This window comes from Adiantum capillus-veneris, chromosome 12 (assembly GCF_014529385.1).
Source record: "Adiantum capillus-veneris isolate H3 chromosome 12, ASM1452938v2, whole genome shotgun sequence".
In the NCBI taxonomy this organism is placed as follows: Eukaryota; Viridiplantae; Streptophyta; class Polypodiopsida; order Polypodiales; family Pteridaceae; genus Adiantum; species Adiantum capillus-veneris.
The window spans coordinates 63568819-63589084 of NC_140942.1; the positions used below are offsets into that span (position 1 = coordinate 63568819).

At 42.6% G+C, this 20266-nt stretch overlaps 1 protein-coding gene and 1 pseudogene across 5 annotated transcripts in view; one reads left to right on the forward strand and one right to left on the reverse strand.

Moving 5' to 3' along the window:
* The window catches only part of LOC147445828 (uncharacterized), a 178707-nt gene that overhangs the window by 150941 nt on the left and 7500 nt on the right, over positions 1-20266 (reverse strand). For all 5 annotated transcript variants that reach the window (XR_015189807.1, XR_015189808.1, XM_086525205.1 and 2 more), the window contains 2 exons: positions 19741-19843; positions 19177-19293 (listed from right to left, as the gene is read on the reverse strand). Coding sequence is in view for 3 of the 5 variants with exons in the window: in XM_086525205.1 (XP_086381331.1) it covers positions 19177-19293; positions 19741-19843 (220 nt within the window). In the remaining 2 variants the exon portion in view is untranslated. The remainder of the gene's footprint in view (positions 1-19176; positions 19294-19740; positions 19844-20266) is intronic.
* Positions 768-14693, forward strand: LOC147445829 (uncharacterized; annotated as a pseudogene).

The following is a 20266-nucleotide window of genomic DNA, read 5'->3' on the forward strand; positions in this document are numbered from 1 at the left end:
AACGCTGATTTTGTGGTTGTTTCTGTGGGTCTTTGTCGCTAAAAATCTACAGGTTTAGGGCTGAAAACTGAGGTTCTTAAGGGCTGAATCTGCTGGTCTTTCCGGGCTGACTCTGCTACTCTTTAGGGCTGAATTTGCAGTTTCTTCATTGCTGGAAACGCTGCATTGTTGTGGCTAAAAACGCTACAAATCTGCGAACGCTTTGATCTGCAAAAACGCTAGTGGAAGGGAAATCCAAAAACGCTAGCTGATGGGGGCTTTCTGTGGCGATGGTTGCTAATGCAAAAACGCCAGGCTGATGCTCCTTCAAAAACGCTAGGCGTAGGCTGTTGAAGAAAACGCTAGGGGGAAGATGGTTTTGCTTGGAGGGAGAAACCGCCAAGGGGTCTTGTTGAGAAGTTGCCTGTTGAGCTTGGCTCATGTTGCCTCTTCTGCCAATTAGTGCTAGTCTAGGTTTGCTTATATAGAAACTTACCCAATTTGCCCTACCTACTTTCCAACAAAAGTCACTTAAAAATAATAAGTGAAAAATGTCAAAAATAGGTAAAATAGGCTAAATACACTGGAAAATTCCCCTGAAGGATTCTGATGGGAATTCTTATGATCATGCTGTGTGCAACCAGAGGATATGCATCTACACTGAGTGACTGGGCATGCACGGTCTACGAATAGACTCACAAAAGTGCCAGATCACTTCCAAATCTAGACTGACTGGACTGAATGAACCCTTGCCGTGTTGTAGCTTGTCCACGGACACATAGGGTTGGATGTGTAACGTGACAAGAAAAGACAGAAAGCGGAGAAAGAGTCCGAAAAATAGCAAAGGCAAGAAAGAGGCAAAGAAGAGCAGATCCCACAGGAAGTCTCGACAGCATTTTGATAGTTCGGATGAGGACTCTTCACCCTCTGAGAGTTCAGATTCCAATGAGTTGATGTACACGACAAAGAGAAAATATATGTACCGAACAAACCGGTACGATTATCTTGAGGATAAGGGCAAGAAGGCCAAGGATTTTGAGAAGGGTGGACGGTTTTGTAGTTTGATAATACGTTTTCAAGCTTTAGGGATACCCACAGAGCCCTTGCTTTTATCGAGCACTATGACATTGTCGTTTCGGGAGGGCATTACTCAGAGCACTCCACGGTACGAAGAGCCGCATCTTATCTAAAAGGGAATGCCCAGACATGGTGGTCTACCCTATTGTTGCGCAGGGAAGCACCGACCAAGTGGTTGCAATACAAACGAGTCTTCACCTCTTCGTGGCTCACATAAAAATACGAACAAGATGTGATCACCGCTTGGAATGATATGAGAATGATACATTGGACACCTATCGCCAAAGATTTTGGAACACGTTTCTATATGTTTCTTCCTTCAAAAAGATCATCTTCAAGCAACAAGTTGAGCGGTCTATTCTGGGCTTCCCAAAGAGATACAGAGTTATTGCCTGCAAAGAAGTCAGAGCCCATGCAACAATTCATGGGACATGCCGGACAGGGTATTACTATGCACGCTGGCACACTCACCTACTCTACAAATAGAATTTTGGCAATCAGGACCGAACAAGAACCGACTAACGGTAACCAAAAGAAGTGAAAACAATAGAAAGAGAAACCATGAGGCCCTAGATTATCAGAAGAGCAGCGCACCAAGTACTACAAAGAGGACAAATGTTACGGATGCAAGGAACAAGGACATGTGCTTGCCAAGTGCCCTAACAAAGCATCCAATGATCAGGCCAAGGACAGCCAAACAATTCCAAAGCGGCGGAGGAGCGAGCAAAGAAAGAATAGAGGCAAGCTTGGTACTAGATTTTGTGGGGACTGACCCAGTACAAATGGATGAAAGTACAGAGCTTTGCAAAGCGTGGAGCAAAGCACGAGATCAAGAAGTCCTTATCTTCTTTGAGCGGGAGCCAAGGCCAACTTCATCTCTACCGAGTTGGCAGCTTGACTCTCGATTATGCCCGAAGGAAACCACCAGCCGAGGTAGTTCTAGCGGCACCAAGACAGAATATTGCCATTACACCTATCATAGGCAAACTTCGGTTGCATTGTTAGGGGTATGTAGGACACGAGGACTTCTACATATACTTTGGTATCCAATTTGGAAGTTGAGATACAAGGATATAAAGATACACTTGACTTCCAAATTATGAATATGAATCGTGCAGATTTGGTTTTGGGAAGGGAATGGTTGTGGGAGCTAGGACCTTACTTAAAATAGAGTTACCAGCAAAACTCACTTGAATTTGTAGAAGAAGTAAAAAATTTTGTTATACAGTAAGCATGATGTACAGAATAGTCCTTTGATATGTTCTCTAAAGTTACAAAAGCTTGTAAATAAAAGGTCTTGCGACGTATATATGCTTTGGTGTCGATCTGTTGTAAATAAGGACTCTAATGAGAACTAAAAAATCAAGTTTCCTCCTCATCTTTGTCTTCTTGTGATGATTATGAAAGTGATTTAAAGGTCTTCTTAGAGGAATTTAAAGATGTTTTTCCTGTTGATTTGCCAAAAGGTTTGCCTTCCGAAAGAGGTGAAGTAGATTATGCTCTTGATTTAATAAAATATGCAAAGCCTGTCACTAAACCAGTTTATAGATTAGGCCAAGCACAGCACTTAGAAGTAGAAAAACAATTGCAAGACTATATAGATAAAGGTTTCATTAGACCGAGCAATTCTCCATGGGCTTCGCCAATTTTATTGTTGAAGAAAAAAGATGTTTTGGTGCGATTTTGTGTCGACGATAGAGCACTAAATATCTCACAATTAAGAACAAGTTCCCTATGCCTAGAATAGAATACCTTTTTTATCAATTAGAGGGAGCCAAGTATTTTACTAAGATCGACTTACGGTCTGGCCATCATCAAGTTGGAATAAGGACTAAAGATGTTGCAAAAATAGCCTTTAGGACTAGATATGGGCATGATCAGTTTTTGGTAATGCCTTTTGGACTTACCAATGCGCCGGCTACCTTTATGAAGCTGATGAATAGTGTTCTACGACCCTATCTAGCCAAATTTGTAGTAGTCTTTCTTGATGATATCCTCATCTATAGTCGTACTCGAGAGGAGCATTTAGAACACCTTAGAAAAGTGTTCCAATTGCTCAAACAAAACTCTCTTTATGCAAAAGAAATCCAAATGTGAATTCTTTGCTGAAGAGGTGAAATATCTTGGTCATATCATTTCTCAAGATGGAATCAAGATAGATCCAGAGAAAGTTAAAACTATTTTACAATGGCTAAACCACTGACCAACTCAAAGGAAAGGGAAAAACCTTTGAGTGAGGGGAAAATCAAAAGAAAAGTATGCAAAAATTAACGGTAGCAATAGCTACATCTCCAATTTTATATATAGTGGATCCCAATAAACCCTTTGTGGTCGAGACAGATACTAGTAATTTTGTTGTAGGTGTGGTTCTAACTCAAGAGGGTCGACCAATAGCCTTTGAAAGTAAAAAGTTAGACCATGTACAACAAAATTACTCAGTATATGAAAGGGAGTTGTATGCTATTGTCCATGCATTGAAGAAATGGAAGCACTATTTATATGGTGCTAAGGTTATGATAGTGTTTGATCAGGAAAGCATCAAGTGGCTTTCCAATCAAATAGAATTTTAGGGTCATAAGGCCAGATGGGCAGAAACTCTTACAAGAGTTTGATTATGAGCTTAGGTATCGCAAAGGGAAATATAATGTAGTAGCAGATTCCCTTAGTAGGATACCTATGATAAATAAATTGAGTTTTACTCGATTCAACAGTGATCTATTTGAATCATTAAGAGGGTTGATCCTGCATATTCCAAGATATAGGAAACCGTTCAAAAAGGGGATCCAGAACAAGAAGTTTCCAATGAGAATCAAGCATCGACGAGTGCTTTAGAAGGATTCAAGTGGAAAAATTTTGCCATAGATGATGACTATTTACTCTACAAAGGTAGAGTATGTGTCCCAAAAGATGAAGAGATTAGGCGCCAAATATGAGTGTCATGATAGTCCAAGTGCGGGACACTTAGGTCTAAACAAGACTCATAGTTTTGTTAAGAGGCAACTTTATTGGTCTGGAATATATAAGGACGTCCTAGAATATGTGGTTAGATGTAAATGCCAAATCAATAAAGCTAAAAGACTTAAGATGGGAGGACTACTCCATTCATTAGACAAACTTCAAGAAAATGGGAGAGTATCTCCATGGACTTTGTAATTGGATTACCTAGAACACAGAGGAGACACGACTATGTCTAGGTGATAGTGGATAGATTAACCAAAACAGCTAGGTTTATTCCAACCAAATCTGATGTTAAAACTCCTGAATTGACTAGATTGTTTGTAGAAAATCTCTATCGACTATATGGTTTACCGGCAGACATTGTGTCAAATAGAGATAGGAAGTTTAATAGCCATTTTTGGAGAGCGGTTTTTAAGAGGTTGGAAACCAAACTAAGCATGACCATAGCTAAGTATCCTCAAACAGATGGTCAAACTTAAAGGGTTAATCAAATCCTAGAAGGTATTGCAACAGACTCAGGCACCCCAAGTCGAGAATCTGGCACGACACATGAGAGAGAATCACTTTAAAATACTTCACTTAAATCATAGTTCAATTGAATCGACACGGCCCGGCGTAGTTCCATGCCCAGAAAGATTGGCCCCAAAGACTCGCACCCCTTTCAGTATTTCTTTTTGTATTAATGCTTGAGCCCTGCGGGTCCTCTCTGCTTGAAGGCTCGTTGGCACTTCTGAGCCAGAGAGTGGCCCGGGTCTTATTTAAAGGCCCTTGCCCATGGAAAAGCAGTTACATGAAAAGCCTTCAAACTCAAAAGCAATGGCTCCCAAAAGCTGGCGCTAAATTCAGCCAACAGAATCTAGGAAAACCCGTACACTGCCACGTCAGCACAGCCAGCGAAAAGCTCGAGCGTCCGTACAGCCAGCCAACGCGATTCGCGGTGATCCGTACAGCCAGCGCTCTCTCTTTTTTATTACTTCTAATGTCCCCAGGGTCCTGTTGGCAGATACCCATAAGTTGGAGCAACTTATCACTTTAGGTTGCTTCCCTTTGGGCATGCGACGTCATCAATTTGTGAAATAACCCCCTATTGATCGAGGGCGTAATCGCCCTCGATTATGCTTGCAAAAACAGACAGAGGCCATAAACCAGTTCAGTAAACACTCACTATGAGTACCAACGCACTAGACAACACAAATCTAGCACTTGCACAAAGACGACTCAGTCAGTGCACATTCACATCATATCCAAATCAATTCCATAAAAATTCATTCCAAATCTAAGACCATGGTTCCTAATAACGTATTTAGCAATTGCATCTAGATCCACACCGGATCTCACTGATGTTGGATTAGCTAATTCTTATTGCGATCATGTCTATAGATTCTCAAAACCGAAATGCAGCAGTCATTTCATCTTTCAATCCTACACTCAACAAAATTACATGAGAGAGTACACATCAATCAGATTCAAGTTCGGGAATTCCCATCTTCAATTTCCTTATTCATAAAGTCATTCAGCAGAATACTGTCATTCATATCCTTGAAATCCAAAGGGAGATTAGTGACTTTATTTCCGTCTAGGTAATCTGTGACAAAAGAGCGGAGTGACTCCCCTCTCATCCAGTCTTTTGCACCAAATTCAACCCTGCTAATCTACGAGATCTTTCGGAAAAGACACAGCTAAGCCGAAAGCCTCAAGGTAAAGTTCCAATATCTAAGGAGTATCTGCTAGGTCCTCCTCCTCCATCCACTTCGCATCCAATGCCGGATAGTTCTTGAATTTCAATAAGAACCGCCGAATCACTTTACCTTTCACCTTTCTTTCTTTATGAGCCAGTATCTGTTCTGGAACGAGTATCTCCTCGCTCTCTTCCACTTCAGGTTGCTCATCAGGCTCCATATCAGCTCGCACCTCACCCTTAAAAGGTTTCAAGAGACTCACATGAAAAGTATTGTGAATCTCCCAAGTGTCTCGCAACTTGAGTCTGAAGGATACATCATTTATCTTTTCTTGGATCTGGAAAGGGCCATAATACCTCATGTTGAGCTTTGGAAAAAGCCGTGCCTTCTCAAAACGTAAGAGCACCCTATCATCTTCCTTCAACTTCAAGTCGCGTCTATGTGTATCTGCTGCCTTCTTATGCCCTGCTTCAGACTTTTCCAGAGCCTCGCGAACCTTGGCAAAAAGAGTATCTAAATTCCTCGTGTATTGATCTACTTCAAAAATCTTATCCTTGGTGCTTAGAAAAGGAGGACCTTTTTAGCACCTTCAATTACCTCAAATGGCGCCTTCCCCGTCGAAGAGTGAATTGTATTATTGTAGGCAAATTCCACCAAAGGCGAGTACTTTTCCCATTGAGTCTTCTAATCTGAGATGTAAGACTTCAATAAATCCAAAACCACTGAATTGGCTATCTCAGATTGCCCATGTGGGTGGAATGAGGATGAGCGGATCTCCCAGTAGAAGAGAAATCGATTGAGCTCTAATACCACTATAACAGACTTGGGCACCCCAAGTCGAGAATATAGCACGACACACGAGAGAGAATCATTTTAAAATACTTCACATTTAAATCACAATTCAATAGAGTCGACACAGCCCAACGTAGTTCCGTGCCCAGAGAGATTGGCCCCAAAGACTGGCGCCCCTTTCGGTAATTCTTTTTGTATTAATGCTTGAAAAGTTGCCCGCGAGTCCTCTCTGCTCGGAAGCTCGTCAGCACTACTGAGCCAGAGAGTGACCCGGGGTCTTATTTAAAGGCCCTTGGCCATGGAAAAGCAATTACATGAAAAGTCTTCAAACTCAAAAGCAATGGCTCCCAAAAGCTAGCGCTAAATTCAACCAAAGGAATTAACGGAAATCTCTACGCTACCACATCAGCACAGCCATCGTAAATCTCAGGCGTCCATACAGCCAGCCAGCACGATTCGCGGTGATCCGTACAGCCAACACTCTCTCTTTCTTATTAATTCTAATGTTTGCAAGGTCTTGTAGGCAGGTACCCATAAGTTGCGACAATTTATCATTCTAGGTCGCTTCCCTTTTGGCATGCCACGTCATCAGTTTGTAACAGATATGCTAAAAGCCTATGTAAGAAAACGACATCGGACTGCAAAAGGAGCTCTAAGTTGGAACCCAAACATTAACATAAATGGACTATATCCACTGGAAGAGTGCTTGGCACTAGCATATGCAAACTCTACTATAGGTAAGTACTCTTCCCAATTAGTTTTTTACTTACATATGCTCGTAGCATATCTTCTAGGATTTGATTAACCCTTTCAGTCTGACCATCCGTTTGAGGATCCCTAGTTGTGCTCATGCTTTCCAACCTCTTAAAAACAGCTCTCCAAAAATGGCTATTAAACTTCCTATCTCAATCTGACACAATGTCTGCCGGTAAACCATACAGTCGATAGAGATTTTCTACAAATAATCTAGCCAATTCAGGAGTTTTAACATCAGATTGGGTTGGAATAAACCTAGCCATTTCAGTTAATCTATCGACTATCACCCAGACAAAGTCATGCCTCCTCTGTCCGATTGCAAAAGGAAAAGGTTCAAGCAACTAATGACTTTTTAGAAGATATGAATGAAATGCTTACACTTGTTAAAGATAGTATTAAAAGAGCTCAAGATAGAGCAAAGTGTAACAAACTTGGACACTCCAAGTCAAGAATCAACCGCGACATCACCAAATAACCACTTCAAAACAATTCACAGATCACAATAGATTTGCACTGGCCCGGCGGAGTTCCGTGCCTAGAGATATTGGCCCCAAAGACTGGCGCCCCTTTCGGTATTTCTTTTTGTATTAATCAATCATCAAAGTACAAGAGAGCGGTTAGGGTTTCACTCTCAGACTCTGCGTCCAGATGCCCTGAGAAGTGAGGCCCTCACCACTAATTTAAAGGTTACAAGGGATGCCCAAAAGCAAAGCCCCAAAAGCTTTTAAAATCAAAAGCATCAGTTCTCTCTCTCTCTTAGAGAGTCTTTTCTCTTTTTTTTTTATAAAAAAAAAGCAAAAGCAAAATTCGCGTCGCTCATCATTTTCCAAAAAAAAAAAAAAAAAAAAATTAATAATCCGCCTCCGTGATTTCCGGAATTTAGGGTTTTTGGCAAAAATTAGGGTTTGCAGGAATTTTAGGGTTTCTGGCAGAAATTAGGGTTTCTGCTGTCCGCCACGTCATCACTTTGTGACATACCCCCCTCTTGAAAGCATTGTAATCGACCGCGATTACGCCTGCAAAACCGACAAAAGCCATAAACCGTCTTAGCAGACACTGACTGTTAGTACCTACGTACTAGGAACACACATCTAGCACATGTACAAAATCGACAGTCACATCACACGACATCACAGGACATCACCAGACATCACAGGACATCACATGACATTCAACATTCATTCGGATCTTAGACCATGATTTATCGGCAATGTAGCTAGCAATCACATCTAGGTCCAATCGGGACCTCATCGATGTCCGATTGACTAACCCCTATTGCAACCATGTCTATTCGAGATCAATCAGACCAAAATGCTGCAGTCATTTCGTCTATCAGTTCCTGTACTCACAAGAAGTCAAGAACAAATCAGTATCATAATCAGGAATTCCATTTCATAAAGTCATCCAGCAGAATACTGTCAGCTCTCAGTATCCCTGAAGCTCAAAGAGACATCAGTGACTTTAGTATCAAAATCGAGGCATCTGTTGACAAAGGAGTGGAGCGACTCCCCTCTTGTGCATCCCACTGCACCAGATCTTCGGCCAAGCTGAGTTTCTGGGTTCCGTTTGGAGTAGACTATGCTAAACCAAAACATCGAGGTAAAGTTTCACAATCTGAGGAGTATCTGCTAGGTCCTCCTCCTCCATCCACTTCGCATCAAGTGCAGGATAATTCTTGAACTTAACCAAGAACCGCCTTCGAACTTTACCCTTATTCTTCGTATCCTTATGTGCCAAAATCTGTTCAGGAACAAGGATCTCCTCGTTTTCTTCCACTTCGGGTTGCTCATCAGGCTCCCCATCATCAGGCACATCACCTTTAAAAGGTTTCAAGAGACTCACATGCAATGCATTGTGAATCCTCCAAGTATCTGGCAGGTCCAATCGGAAGGAGACATCATTTATCTTGTCAGTAATCTGGAAAGGTCCGTAGTATCACATACTAAGCTTTGGAAAAAGCCTCTCCTTTCCCTGTTTCTTTCTTAGGCGTGCCTTCTCAAAAGTACGAGCACCCAATCATCCTCCTTCAGTTTCCAGTCGCGACGATGGCGATCCGCTGCCTTTTTCTGTCGTTCTTGAGACTTCTGTAAAGTCTCGCGAACCTTGGCAAAAGCCGTATCCAAATCTCGCGAATATTCATCCGCTTCAAATTTCTACTCTTTCGTGCTCAGAAAGGATGGAACCTTCGCAGCAGTTTCAACAATCTGTCATGGCATCTTCCCCGTCGAAGAGTGTATCGTGTTATTGTAGGCAAATTCCACCAAAGGTAAGTTCTTTTCCCATTGAGTCTTCTGATGCGAGATACAAGACTTCAATAAATCTAAAATCACTGAATTGGCAATCTCAGATTGCCCGTCAGTCTGCAAGTGGAACGATGACGAGAACTGCAACCGCGTGCCAATGTTCTCCCAAATTGCCTTCCAAAACAAACTCATAAATCTGGGGTCTCTGTCGAAGACAGTCGTCTCAGACGTGCCATGTAATCGGAAAATCATCGTGATCATTCTGTATTCTCGGGAGATCAAAAAAAATGAAATCCATTTCAATATTTTCCCAGGGGCGGGTGGGTATGGGTAAAGGCTGTAACAATCCGTGTGCCTTATGCCTGTCAAACTTGACCTTCTGGCATACCAAGCAACTGCGCACAAACTCTTCCACATCCTTCTTCAGTCTCCGCCAAAAGAAATCTCTCTCTACCCCTTTCATGGTGGTAGCAATGCTGCGGTGACCCGTAAAAGGTGGACAGTGGCAATCAGTCATAACCTTTTCCCTCAACGGCTGTGTAACGCACAACATAGTCTTTTTCATCAAGTAGCCTTCCCGAAGGGAGTATCCAGCTACTGTCTCCCCATCCCGTATCCGTGTGAAAATATCTGCAAAATCTGTATCTGTGGCACACTGATCGACCATATCCTCGAAGCTCCTATGATGTATCGCGGAAATAGCCAGAACCAACGATTTCCGAGACAAAGCATCTGCCACCACATTCTTCTGTCCCTGCACATGGACAATCTGGAAGTGGAACTGTGACAAGATGTTCACCCACCGCATCTGCTTTTCCGAAAGCTGCTTCTGTGACAAGAAGTAGCGCAAACTCTGATGGTCTGTAAAGACAGTAAAATCCGCTCCGAGTAGGTAATGCCGCCACTGAGTAAGAGCATGGATAACCGCCAAAAGCTCTTTTCCATAGATCTGTGCTGTCATCTCCGGCCTAGAGAACAAACGGCTCTCGTAAGCTATGACATGGCCTTCTTGCATCAAGACCCCACCCAGACTACGACCACAAGCATAACAATATACTTCAAATGACTTCTGCAAGTTCGGCAAAGTCAAAATAGGTCCCGTAGTCAATTTCTCTTTCAATGTCCGAAAGGCAGTCACCTCTGTGGGTCCCCACGGAAAAGGTACTCCTTTCTGTGTCAAGGTATGCAAAGGGGAAGCAACCTCTGCAAACTTTCGTATGAACCGCCTGTAGTATGAACATAGTCCCAAGAAGCTTCTAACTTCATGGACATTCCTCAAATCGGGCCAATCACGGATAGTCTCTATCTTGGCCGGGTCCATTTGCACTCCTGTTGTGTTGCTGACACAATGTGTCCCAAAAAGTGTATCCATGGTAGGAAAAAAATTCACTTTTCTTTGCATTAATCACTAGCGTGTGATCTCGTAATGCCTAAAAGACTTGAAGCAGATGATCTCTGTGTTCTGCCTCATTCTTCGAGAAAACAATGATGTCGTCAAAGAAAGTGCCAACAAATAGCCTGTACTCTCGAAAAATCCTGTCCATCATCCGGTTAAATGTCGCAGGAGCATTGGTTAAGCCAAAAGGCATCACCAAAAACTCAAATAACCCAAAAGTCGTCCGAAAAGCTGTCTTGTAGACATCTCCTGGCGCTATCCTGATCTGATGATATCCACTCTTCAAGTCAATCCTGCTAAAGCACGAGGATCCCTGTAACTGTCGAGTATATCATCGATCCTAGGAATCGGAAATCTGTTCTTGATGGTGATTTCGTTGAGAGTGCTATAATCGATGCACATTCTCCAAGATCTGTCTTTCTTCAAAATCAACAACACTGGAGAGCAATACGGTGAAGTACTAAGCTGGACAAGACCCTTTTCCAAGAGGTCTTTCACTGAGTTCATAATCTTTTCATTCTGTACTCGGCTCACACGGTAGGGTGGCCGGTTCGGTGGTGTACTACCAGGTATCAGATCAATGGTATGATCTTCAGGCCCTCTCAAAAGCAATCGGCATGAGCGTGGAGAAAAAAAAAAATCTTGGCGTTCTTTTCTTCAGGTCAAAACATATTCAACCTTTATCCATCGTTCAGTTCTCCCAAAAGAATGAGTAAGAAAACTGAAGTTCATCAAGTACAATCTCTAAGCCCTTCATTTATCAAAGTCGCTTTCTCGGCCCGGTAGTCAACCACGGCGTAGTTCTTGTGGTACCAAGGGATCCCGAGTAGAACGTCACTCACGTGCCCTGAACACCCCTGTCATTGCAAACGAAGTTTGCCAATGCTCGGTGTAATGGCAACATCCCATCCAGGTGCCAGTCGAACTACCTCCGCCTGTGGCGTCAGTCTGTCGGGCGTAGTTCCAAATCGAGCCGCCAATTCCAAGTGAAAAGAAGTTGGCCTTGGCTCCTTCAAAAGAGCTTCCTGATCCTTCACTTTGCCCCAAAAAAAAAACGGCAAAGTTTGTACTTTCATTCATTTGATTCGGTGCAAGTCCCACGCCATGTGGTACCAGTTCTGCTTTTCTATCTGCCTTTTCTGCCACATTCCTCAGCTGCTCTCGAACTCTCAGACCTGTCGTCGTCTTTATCATTCTGTTCTTTCTGTGCCTTATCAGGGCACTTTGCGGAAATATGTCCATGTTTCCCGCATCCAAAGCACTTCCCCTCTCTGATGAAGCGAGCTCTCTCCTCAGGAGTAAGCTTGGGTCGTGCATCCTTTTTTTTTCTCTGGGTTGCTCTTTTTCATTCTACTTTCATTCCCAGAAGTCTGTTTGGCTCGTTGTGTCATGGCCTCATCTGTGGGGTAGGTCAGACTGCCAGAGTGAATGGCAAAGCCCCGCTTCGCATGACTCATCAACTCCTGAATAGAAGCTGACTTCTGTTCCAAGCAGTGATCTCGGATCTCTGTAGGTAGACCCAAGGTAAACCGCTCAATTTGTTCTCTGAACGAGATCTTCTTGAATGAAGAGGCGGGTAGAAAAGAGCTCCAGAATCTTTCACAATAAGAATTCACTGTATCGCTCTTGGTCATCCGGAGATGGTTCCAAGCAGCTCGTATATCTCGCTCAAACTCTTGAGTCAACCAAGAAGAAATAAAAAGCCTCTTGAATTTCAGCCATGTAACTGGCACAGTCTTGCTTAATAGAAGCGTGGACCACCAAGTACGAGCATTCCCCTCAGAGTAAGAGGCAGCTCTCCGAATCTTGGAGTGCTCTGAATAGCGTCCTCCCGCGAAAGCGATGTCAAACTGCTGTATAAGAGACAAAGCCTTCGAAGCATCTGAGTATCCTGAAAAGTATCAAACTTGATCGAGTGGCCACCTTCCTTAAACTCTCGGACTTTCTTGCTGTTATCTTCGAGAAAGTCATACTGGTTGGCTTTGTAAAAATTCTTCTTGTTCGCATAAAACTTTCCGTCATCGGAATCTGAGCTGTCTGTAGACGAGTCCTCAGTAGAACTGTCAGTCTCTGGGCGAGATGTAGCCTTCTTTGCCTTTTTCTTGCCCGTTCCGAAGCTTTGTGTCTTGCTTCGCTTTTTGCTTTTTTCTGTCTTCTTCGCTCTAATCCGAGGAGCTAGAAGAACTGTCAGAAGAAGAAGAAGAAGAACTGGGTACTCCTTCAAATCGAACACGCTTCTTCCGTTTCTTTGCTTTGTCGAATGTCGACTGACGACCCAAATATCCCGGGAAGTCAGTACCTTTGTTCTGCTTTTTGCCGTGCTTTTTGCCTTTCTTTTGCACGTCGAAAAGCTGAGCAATCAGTGCATCAACCACGTTCTCCAGTTCCTTCTCCGTATATTTCTTGGAGGCAGAAGGTTTCTTGAGAGCGGGTTTCGGGAGTGGTGTTGTGGTTCTCTGCCACTCCATCTGTAGCTCTTTCAAAGAGGTCTGGTTCATATATTTTGCCATCTTCGGGTCCTTGGCAAAATTGAGCATCATCATTGTTGCATCGCTGATCAACTGGCGACGCTCTATCTCTCGCCGCTCCGCCTTAGTAGGCCAAGACGGGCCATACTCTCTGTCTGAATCTTCGTTGTGATCCCAGCCCGCATCACCAGATGCAGAGGGAGTCGACTGATCATTGCCTGAAGCCATAGGTGCCGCAGGAAAAAAATTCGGGGATCGGATTTCCCGTAGAAGAGAAATCGGCCGTGCTTTGATACCACTGTAACAAACTTGGACACTCCAAGTCAAGAATCAACCGCGACAGCACCAAATAACCACTTCAAAACAATTCACAGATCACAATAGATTTGCACTGGCCCGGCGGAGTTCCGTGCCTAGAGATATTGGCCCCAAAGACTGGTGCCCCTTTCGGTATTTCTTTTTGTATTAATCAATCATCAAAGTACAAGAGAGCGGTTAGGGTTTCACTCTCAGACTCTGCGTCCAGATGCCCTGAGAAGTGAGGCCCTCACCACTAATTTAAAGGTTACAAGGGATGCCCAAAAGCAGAGCCCCAAAAGCTTTTAAAATCAAAAGCATCAGTTCTCTCTCTCTTAGAGAGTCTTTTCTCTTTTTTTTTTATAAAAAAAAAAGCAAAAGCAAAATTCGCGTCGCTCATCATTTTCCCAAAAAAAAAATTAATAATCCGCCTCCGCGATTTCCGGAATTTAGGGTTTTTGGCAAAAATTAGGGTTTGCAGGAATTTTAGGGTTTCTGGCAGAAATTAGGGTTTCTGCTGTCCGCCACGTCATCACTTTGTGACACAAAGACATAAATTGAATTACATGGAAGGCCTCTTGACTTTGAGGAATGGGAGCAAGTTTATTTAAAAGTGCTTAAAAAGTCTAAAACCATGAAGACAAGACCATGTCCAAAATTATCACCAAGGTATTGTGGACCTTACACAATACTAAAGAATGTTGGAGATATGGCTTACAAACTCCAATTACCAGAGACAAGTGGCATACATCTAGTATTCCACGTTAGCAAACTCAAAAAGAATTTTGGTCAATCTAATAATCTTATTCAACATGATGAAATAGTGGAACTCATAGATACTCAATCTCTTCCACATGAACCACAAAGAATACTAAACACCAGAGACAAAAGAACTAGGAATACAATTTATAAAGAGTGTTTAGTTAAGTGGAGAGATTGTGCTGAAGAGACTTCAACATGGGAGCGAGTAAGCACTCTCTAGGAAAGGTTCCCTAAATTTAGGACTATTCCTTCCAAACAAATTTTTGAGGACGAAAATTCTTCTTAAGAGGGAAGGAATGTGAGATATCCAATAAATTGCGGGGCAAAGACACATTATACACAGCTAGGGGTCATGGCCTACCCTGGAAACCGCCCATACTAATTGATAAGGGCCAAGAGGTCCAGGTGTTGAAGAGAGAGAATTATTTCCATGTACAAGGGCGGCCGGTCAGAGCCACGAACGGGGAGCAGAGGTGCCGTGAGAGGTGTGTGTGTGTGTGTGTGTGTTTTCTTTCTTGTAGCTTGCTTCGTCATAGCTTTAGACCAGCGAGCTCGTTACACTTGCTCTTTTTACAGCAACATTTTGTCTTGCTCACATGAGAGGTGATGTGGATATGATAGTAACAAGATTTAGTAGATCAAGACATTCGTGAAAAGATCAACGCGGTCTGGATGTGATTGCTAAATAAGTTACAATGATCATGATTCTCATCTAAGATCTCGACGGGGATAGTGATGTGAATGTTCAGTAACTGTCATCTTCATGCGAGTGCAGGATATATGTGGTCTAGTGTGTCAGTAGTTAGAGTCAGTGTCTGTTGAACTTTTTTTGTTCTATGTCTACCTTGCAGGCATAATTGAGGGCGATTACAATTCTTTCAAGAGGGGGTAATGTCACAAAGTGATGACATGGCATGGCCTAAAGGACAGAAGAGGGCCTAAACACTAGCGAAAAAGACACAAGTTTTACCAACTTACAGAACCTTGCCAAGCGGCCCACAAGGGGTTAGGCTTTAAAACCCAACCCAAAAGATTGTTCCAACTTATGGACCCCGGCCGAGGGGCCTAGAGTTATTAAAAATAAAGCAGAGGGAATTATTTACGTAGCGGGTTGATGAAGTGGCAAGTTGTACAGACGCTCACGATTTGCGGCAACAGGTGCTGACGTGGCAGCGCACACGGACAGCTTTTGAGCGCTTGCTTTTGGGGCACCAATGCTTTTAGACTTCTGTTGTTCATGTGAGTGCTTTTGGGCAGGCCTTTAAAAGTGTGTCAGGGCCTCTTCTCCGTGCAGATTAGCTTGGGAGCTTGCTAGAGAGAGCACCCTAGGACATTGTACTTTTTGAAGCTTGATAAATAAAGAAACACCGAGAAGGAACGCGAGTCTTTCGGGGCAGTGATTCTGGGCGTAAAACTACCTTGTGCCGTGCCGTGTTGTCTCTCTCTATCAATTTTGTTCAGTTGTTTCAGTTTCTCTCATTTGTGTTGCTCTAGATCTTCGGCTTGGAGTGTCCAAGTCTATTATAGTAACTCCTACTTCTAGGGGTTAGAACAACCTAGGAAGTGTTTTGGCACCCTTGTGAGTCTGTATGTAGGACCTGCATGTCCAGGCACTTTAGAGTAGTTGCATACCCTCTGATTACACGAGCACTGCGAGTGTCTGCTAGGTGTAGGCACTAGGGAGTGTTCCCATATAGTAGCATAGGTACCCTGACCTAGGCAGTTTAGCATAGGAAGCACCGCCTATCAATAAGTTATTTAACTAACTAATAAGTGACATATAGCACTAATTTATGAAGTCGTGGGGCTTTCTAGCTGTATGGTCGACACACGCTTTTTCACATATATAAGTGAACCTAGGGGTCACTTCCCAAGCATAAGTCGATACCCGCATTACAAACACCAAGCAACACCATGCTCTGGCGTTTTACCCTCTAGCGTTTCACCCCATCGGCAAGCCTAGCGTTTTCTCTAGTACCTTGTAGATTTTAGGCTCTTCACCCTCAAGCATCTCCAACGACAACACAGCAGATCAGCCGGATTCAACCTAGCATTTTTGCAGATTTCAGCCCTATTATGAGCGTTTTCAGATTTCAGCCCTTAGCCTCGCAAATCCAAGCATCAGTAGCAAGTTCCAATCAGCATCTAGGACCATTGCATCAGCATTTGTGCAATCTAAGGCAAATATCTCTATAGCAATAGAGAGGGGGGGCCCTTGGAGGGGGATTTGGGTCCGCATCCGGTGTTAAGTCTTCTTTCTCTTTCTATCACTCGCAGAGCCTTCACTAACAATATCTATCTCTCTCCTCTCTCTAGTCTATTGCACATCTAAATATAAGGAACTTTGAGTACGAACTGAGCACTCATCTTGAGTTATAACCATAAATCACTTCTGCTACACATTACACTTCTAGACCATTGCCTTCTCTCTCTACGTCTAATTCCAAAGGTGAAAAAAAACTCTGATAAAGTTAAGGGAAACCTAAACTCTCTACTGATGAAAAGGCATCCCTAGGACTTTTAGGTGGACAACTTACTAAACCGATCAAAAGAAACTTACTCCACATCCGCTTCTTCTAGCTCCAGTACTCACGTTAATACCACAACTGATAATTCGGAAGAAGCTAAGCAAGATTGGACTTTTGCTGATTCTGGTTAGGAGCTCACTAAATGTTATCGTCACACTATGTACCTCCTTCACCAAAACTCAACCCAACCTACAAAATAGTATCAATCCTGTCTAGACCTAGGCACCAGGCTGATTCTTAACTTCCCTAGTTGTATGATGTGTTGTCACAATAGCAGCAGATTCCCCTAGACCTAGTAGGTTTGTCTCATTTGTCCTCAAGAATACAAATAGAGCTCTAATGTTCTTTGGATATCAAATAGCATCAACTTCTGTCCAGACTCCTTATGTACGGTTTATCAATCAACAGTTAGACTAAATATTCTTTGGTTTGCAAGAAATGGGAATAGCAAACTACGTCAAGAAGCATGCAAACTAGGATGGTTGGTTTCATATCTAGATTTGTGAATGATGTCCAGTGTCTTCCAAGGTCCAATTTAGTCATTAGGACATCAGAATCTCAGATTAGACCATATAATAGAGAATCATGTGGACTAGTATATTATAGTGAGTTCCTCACATGGCTATGCCAATCACAATCATGGGCACATACAACTGTCTACTTTGTAGGCCTGCTGCACACAATATTGGCAACATCTGGCAGCTACCAGTCATTCGCAAGTGACCTCAGGTCTCTTGTTTTGCAATTATCAGCACCCAGCCCCCACACAAGCACACCTAGAGTGCACATCTGTCCCAAGCAGTCCACTTTTGGAGTCAACAGATTTACCCCATCCAGAACAGCACATACAAACAGAAGCTGATCCCACAGTATCTGCAGATATACATTTGACTTCGTCAAATGTGCAAATGTCTAGGGCTTTGCAAGGGTTACACCCTTGCATTTTGCAGCCCCTCCAAACAAAACATAAAACCCATGATGTGGGTGCCCTATTGTGCACATACAAAACGTTTTGATATTACACAAAATATGGGGCACACAGTCAAAGAAGGTTTGAATATTATGAAAACTATGTGAAGGGCAATGAGAAAACTCATAAATATGTGCTAGCTGCAACAGTATGATTCAGTTGTGCAGATCATGCTATCTGATCCATAATAAATAAGAATTTGCATGCATGATCACAAGACCCTCCTCAATATACTGTTACCAACCATCCCGTGGGATGGGAAAATCACATAAAATGTTTGTCTTCCTGCTTATGCACTCGCCGATAGGAGGCGACCACTAATACCCTCTGTTCAAAAGGACACAACTGAATAGCTTGAATAAGAGAGGGCAGGTCATTGAACCAGATCAACCACTTTATAGTAAGGGTTATGCTTGGTAAAAGGAAACAATCAAACTAAGGTAAGGAGCCATAGCAGAGACAGCACAGACATGATTGCTTGCAAATGAATTTTCTGGGTTGTTAGCTAAAAGTTCTCCTGCAAACGTTTCTTCTGCAAAACATAAGTTTTACTTATGCACCTTAAACAGCAAGACCTGCAACATAAGGTACTACACTTTTAGTTATCCCTTGGTAATCACCAAAAGCTTGGTTTCAAATCATAGCCCCTGGAACAATTACTGATTTGTGGGTGGGCTGCCAAGCCTCACTCTATCTTATTGTAGACATAGTCAAAACCACAAACATAATTGTCAATTTGTGGAATGAAGCTGACACGACTAGTGCATGGAGGCTACAAGAGGTTTTCAATCTCTCGGAAAACACATTCAATCCCGTTCTACTTCAATTGCCACACTCAGTTGTATATCAGACAATCAAAGCTAGCCATCACATTGGGAAGCAAATCATGACAGTAGCTACTATTTGGTATAGCACCACTGTCAAGACTTGGTCACAATGACTTAAGCCAAGAAAAAGCTTGTACCAAATGCAATTCCTTAATACCAAATGCCAAGGAAATGCCTCCACCACTATAATCCTAGTCATCCACAATTTTTCGTTGAGATCCCATATTCATGCAAAGTTTTTTTCTACTTGAAACTATGACATCCCCACCCACTCATTCAGGGTTTTTTAGTTCCCATATTCATACAAGGTTTTCTTGTTCTTGTCAAGAGTCCTGTCTAAACATCCCCACCCACTCCTTCAGTGGACAAAAGAAAAGTGAATGTACAAGATTGAAAGGTAGCGACTCATATCCATGACCGCCATCTATTTAGATGTGAACATACCAAGGTTCAAAGCCAAGAAATCTGACCGCTCCTCGGCAAGAAATAGATCCTCAACAGATAACTGTTCTGCAATGCACCATCCCAGATCAGGAGGCAAAGATGACAAGTCCTGCACATCTGCAAATGAGCGAGGCTCAGCAATCAAATATGAGCCATGAAAGAGAGGCAAATCTTGAAAAAATATACGTATTAATGACGAACAGGTTTCTGATGCAATACCACAGTGGTCACAGTAATCCTATGACGGGCTTCTTCTTTTGTTTTTTTTGCACTCAGAAGCACATGTACCATATGTCCTTGTGGCAATAACTTTTGGCATACACCAGCAGCATATAACATGCAAAGCTAACGGTTCCTGCAGATCTACATATATGCAATGGTTACAAATTTACACCACGCAGGGGCTCCTCACACATGCAAAGCCTTGAGCATGACCAATTTAGATGTTGCTCCCATATAGCAACTAGCTGTAGTCCTCAACACAAACATCTAGTGAATAAATAATGTAAAAGAAACTCTGGTTACAAAGAAAACAATCTATGTCTGATGGGAACATCACCTAACCTTGGAGATTATGAGCCACCATCGTTGCAGCCACATTCAACAAATTTTCAACTCCAAGAAAATGTGCTGCATGAATTAGGTCCATGGCTTGGTTTGGTGTCACCTTGACAAATAGAGAAAATTCAAAAAACCAAGAGGTTTGAGAAAGAAGACAATACTTAATATAAGAGGCCAAAATTACAAAGCTCAGAGCCATACATACATTGACCTGACTTATTTTCATTCTGGCAACTTACTGCCCGTATGTGAAGCCCATAACCATTGACAGATTGACCTAACAATTAAGGCATAACAGTGACCAAGGGGGGAGTAGAAAGAATAAGCACCCAAGAGGTTTAAGAAATAACAATTGTCTTCTGGAAACTTAATTTAAGATGCTGCTAGTGAAGCTCATAACATAGATACATTGACATAATTATTTCCGTTCTGGCAACTTACTGCTAGATGATACCAGACCTGATTATTTCCGCTCTGGCAACTTACTGATAGATGATACCAAAATGTTAAGCCACAACCATGACCTGAT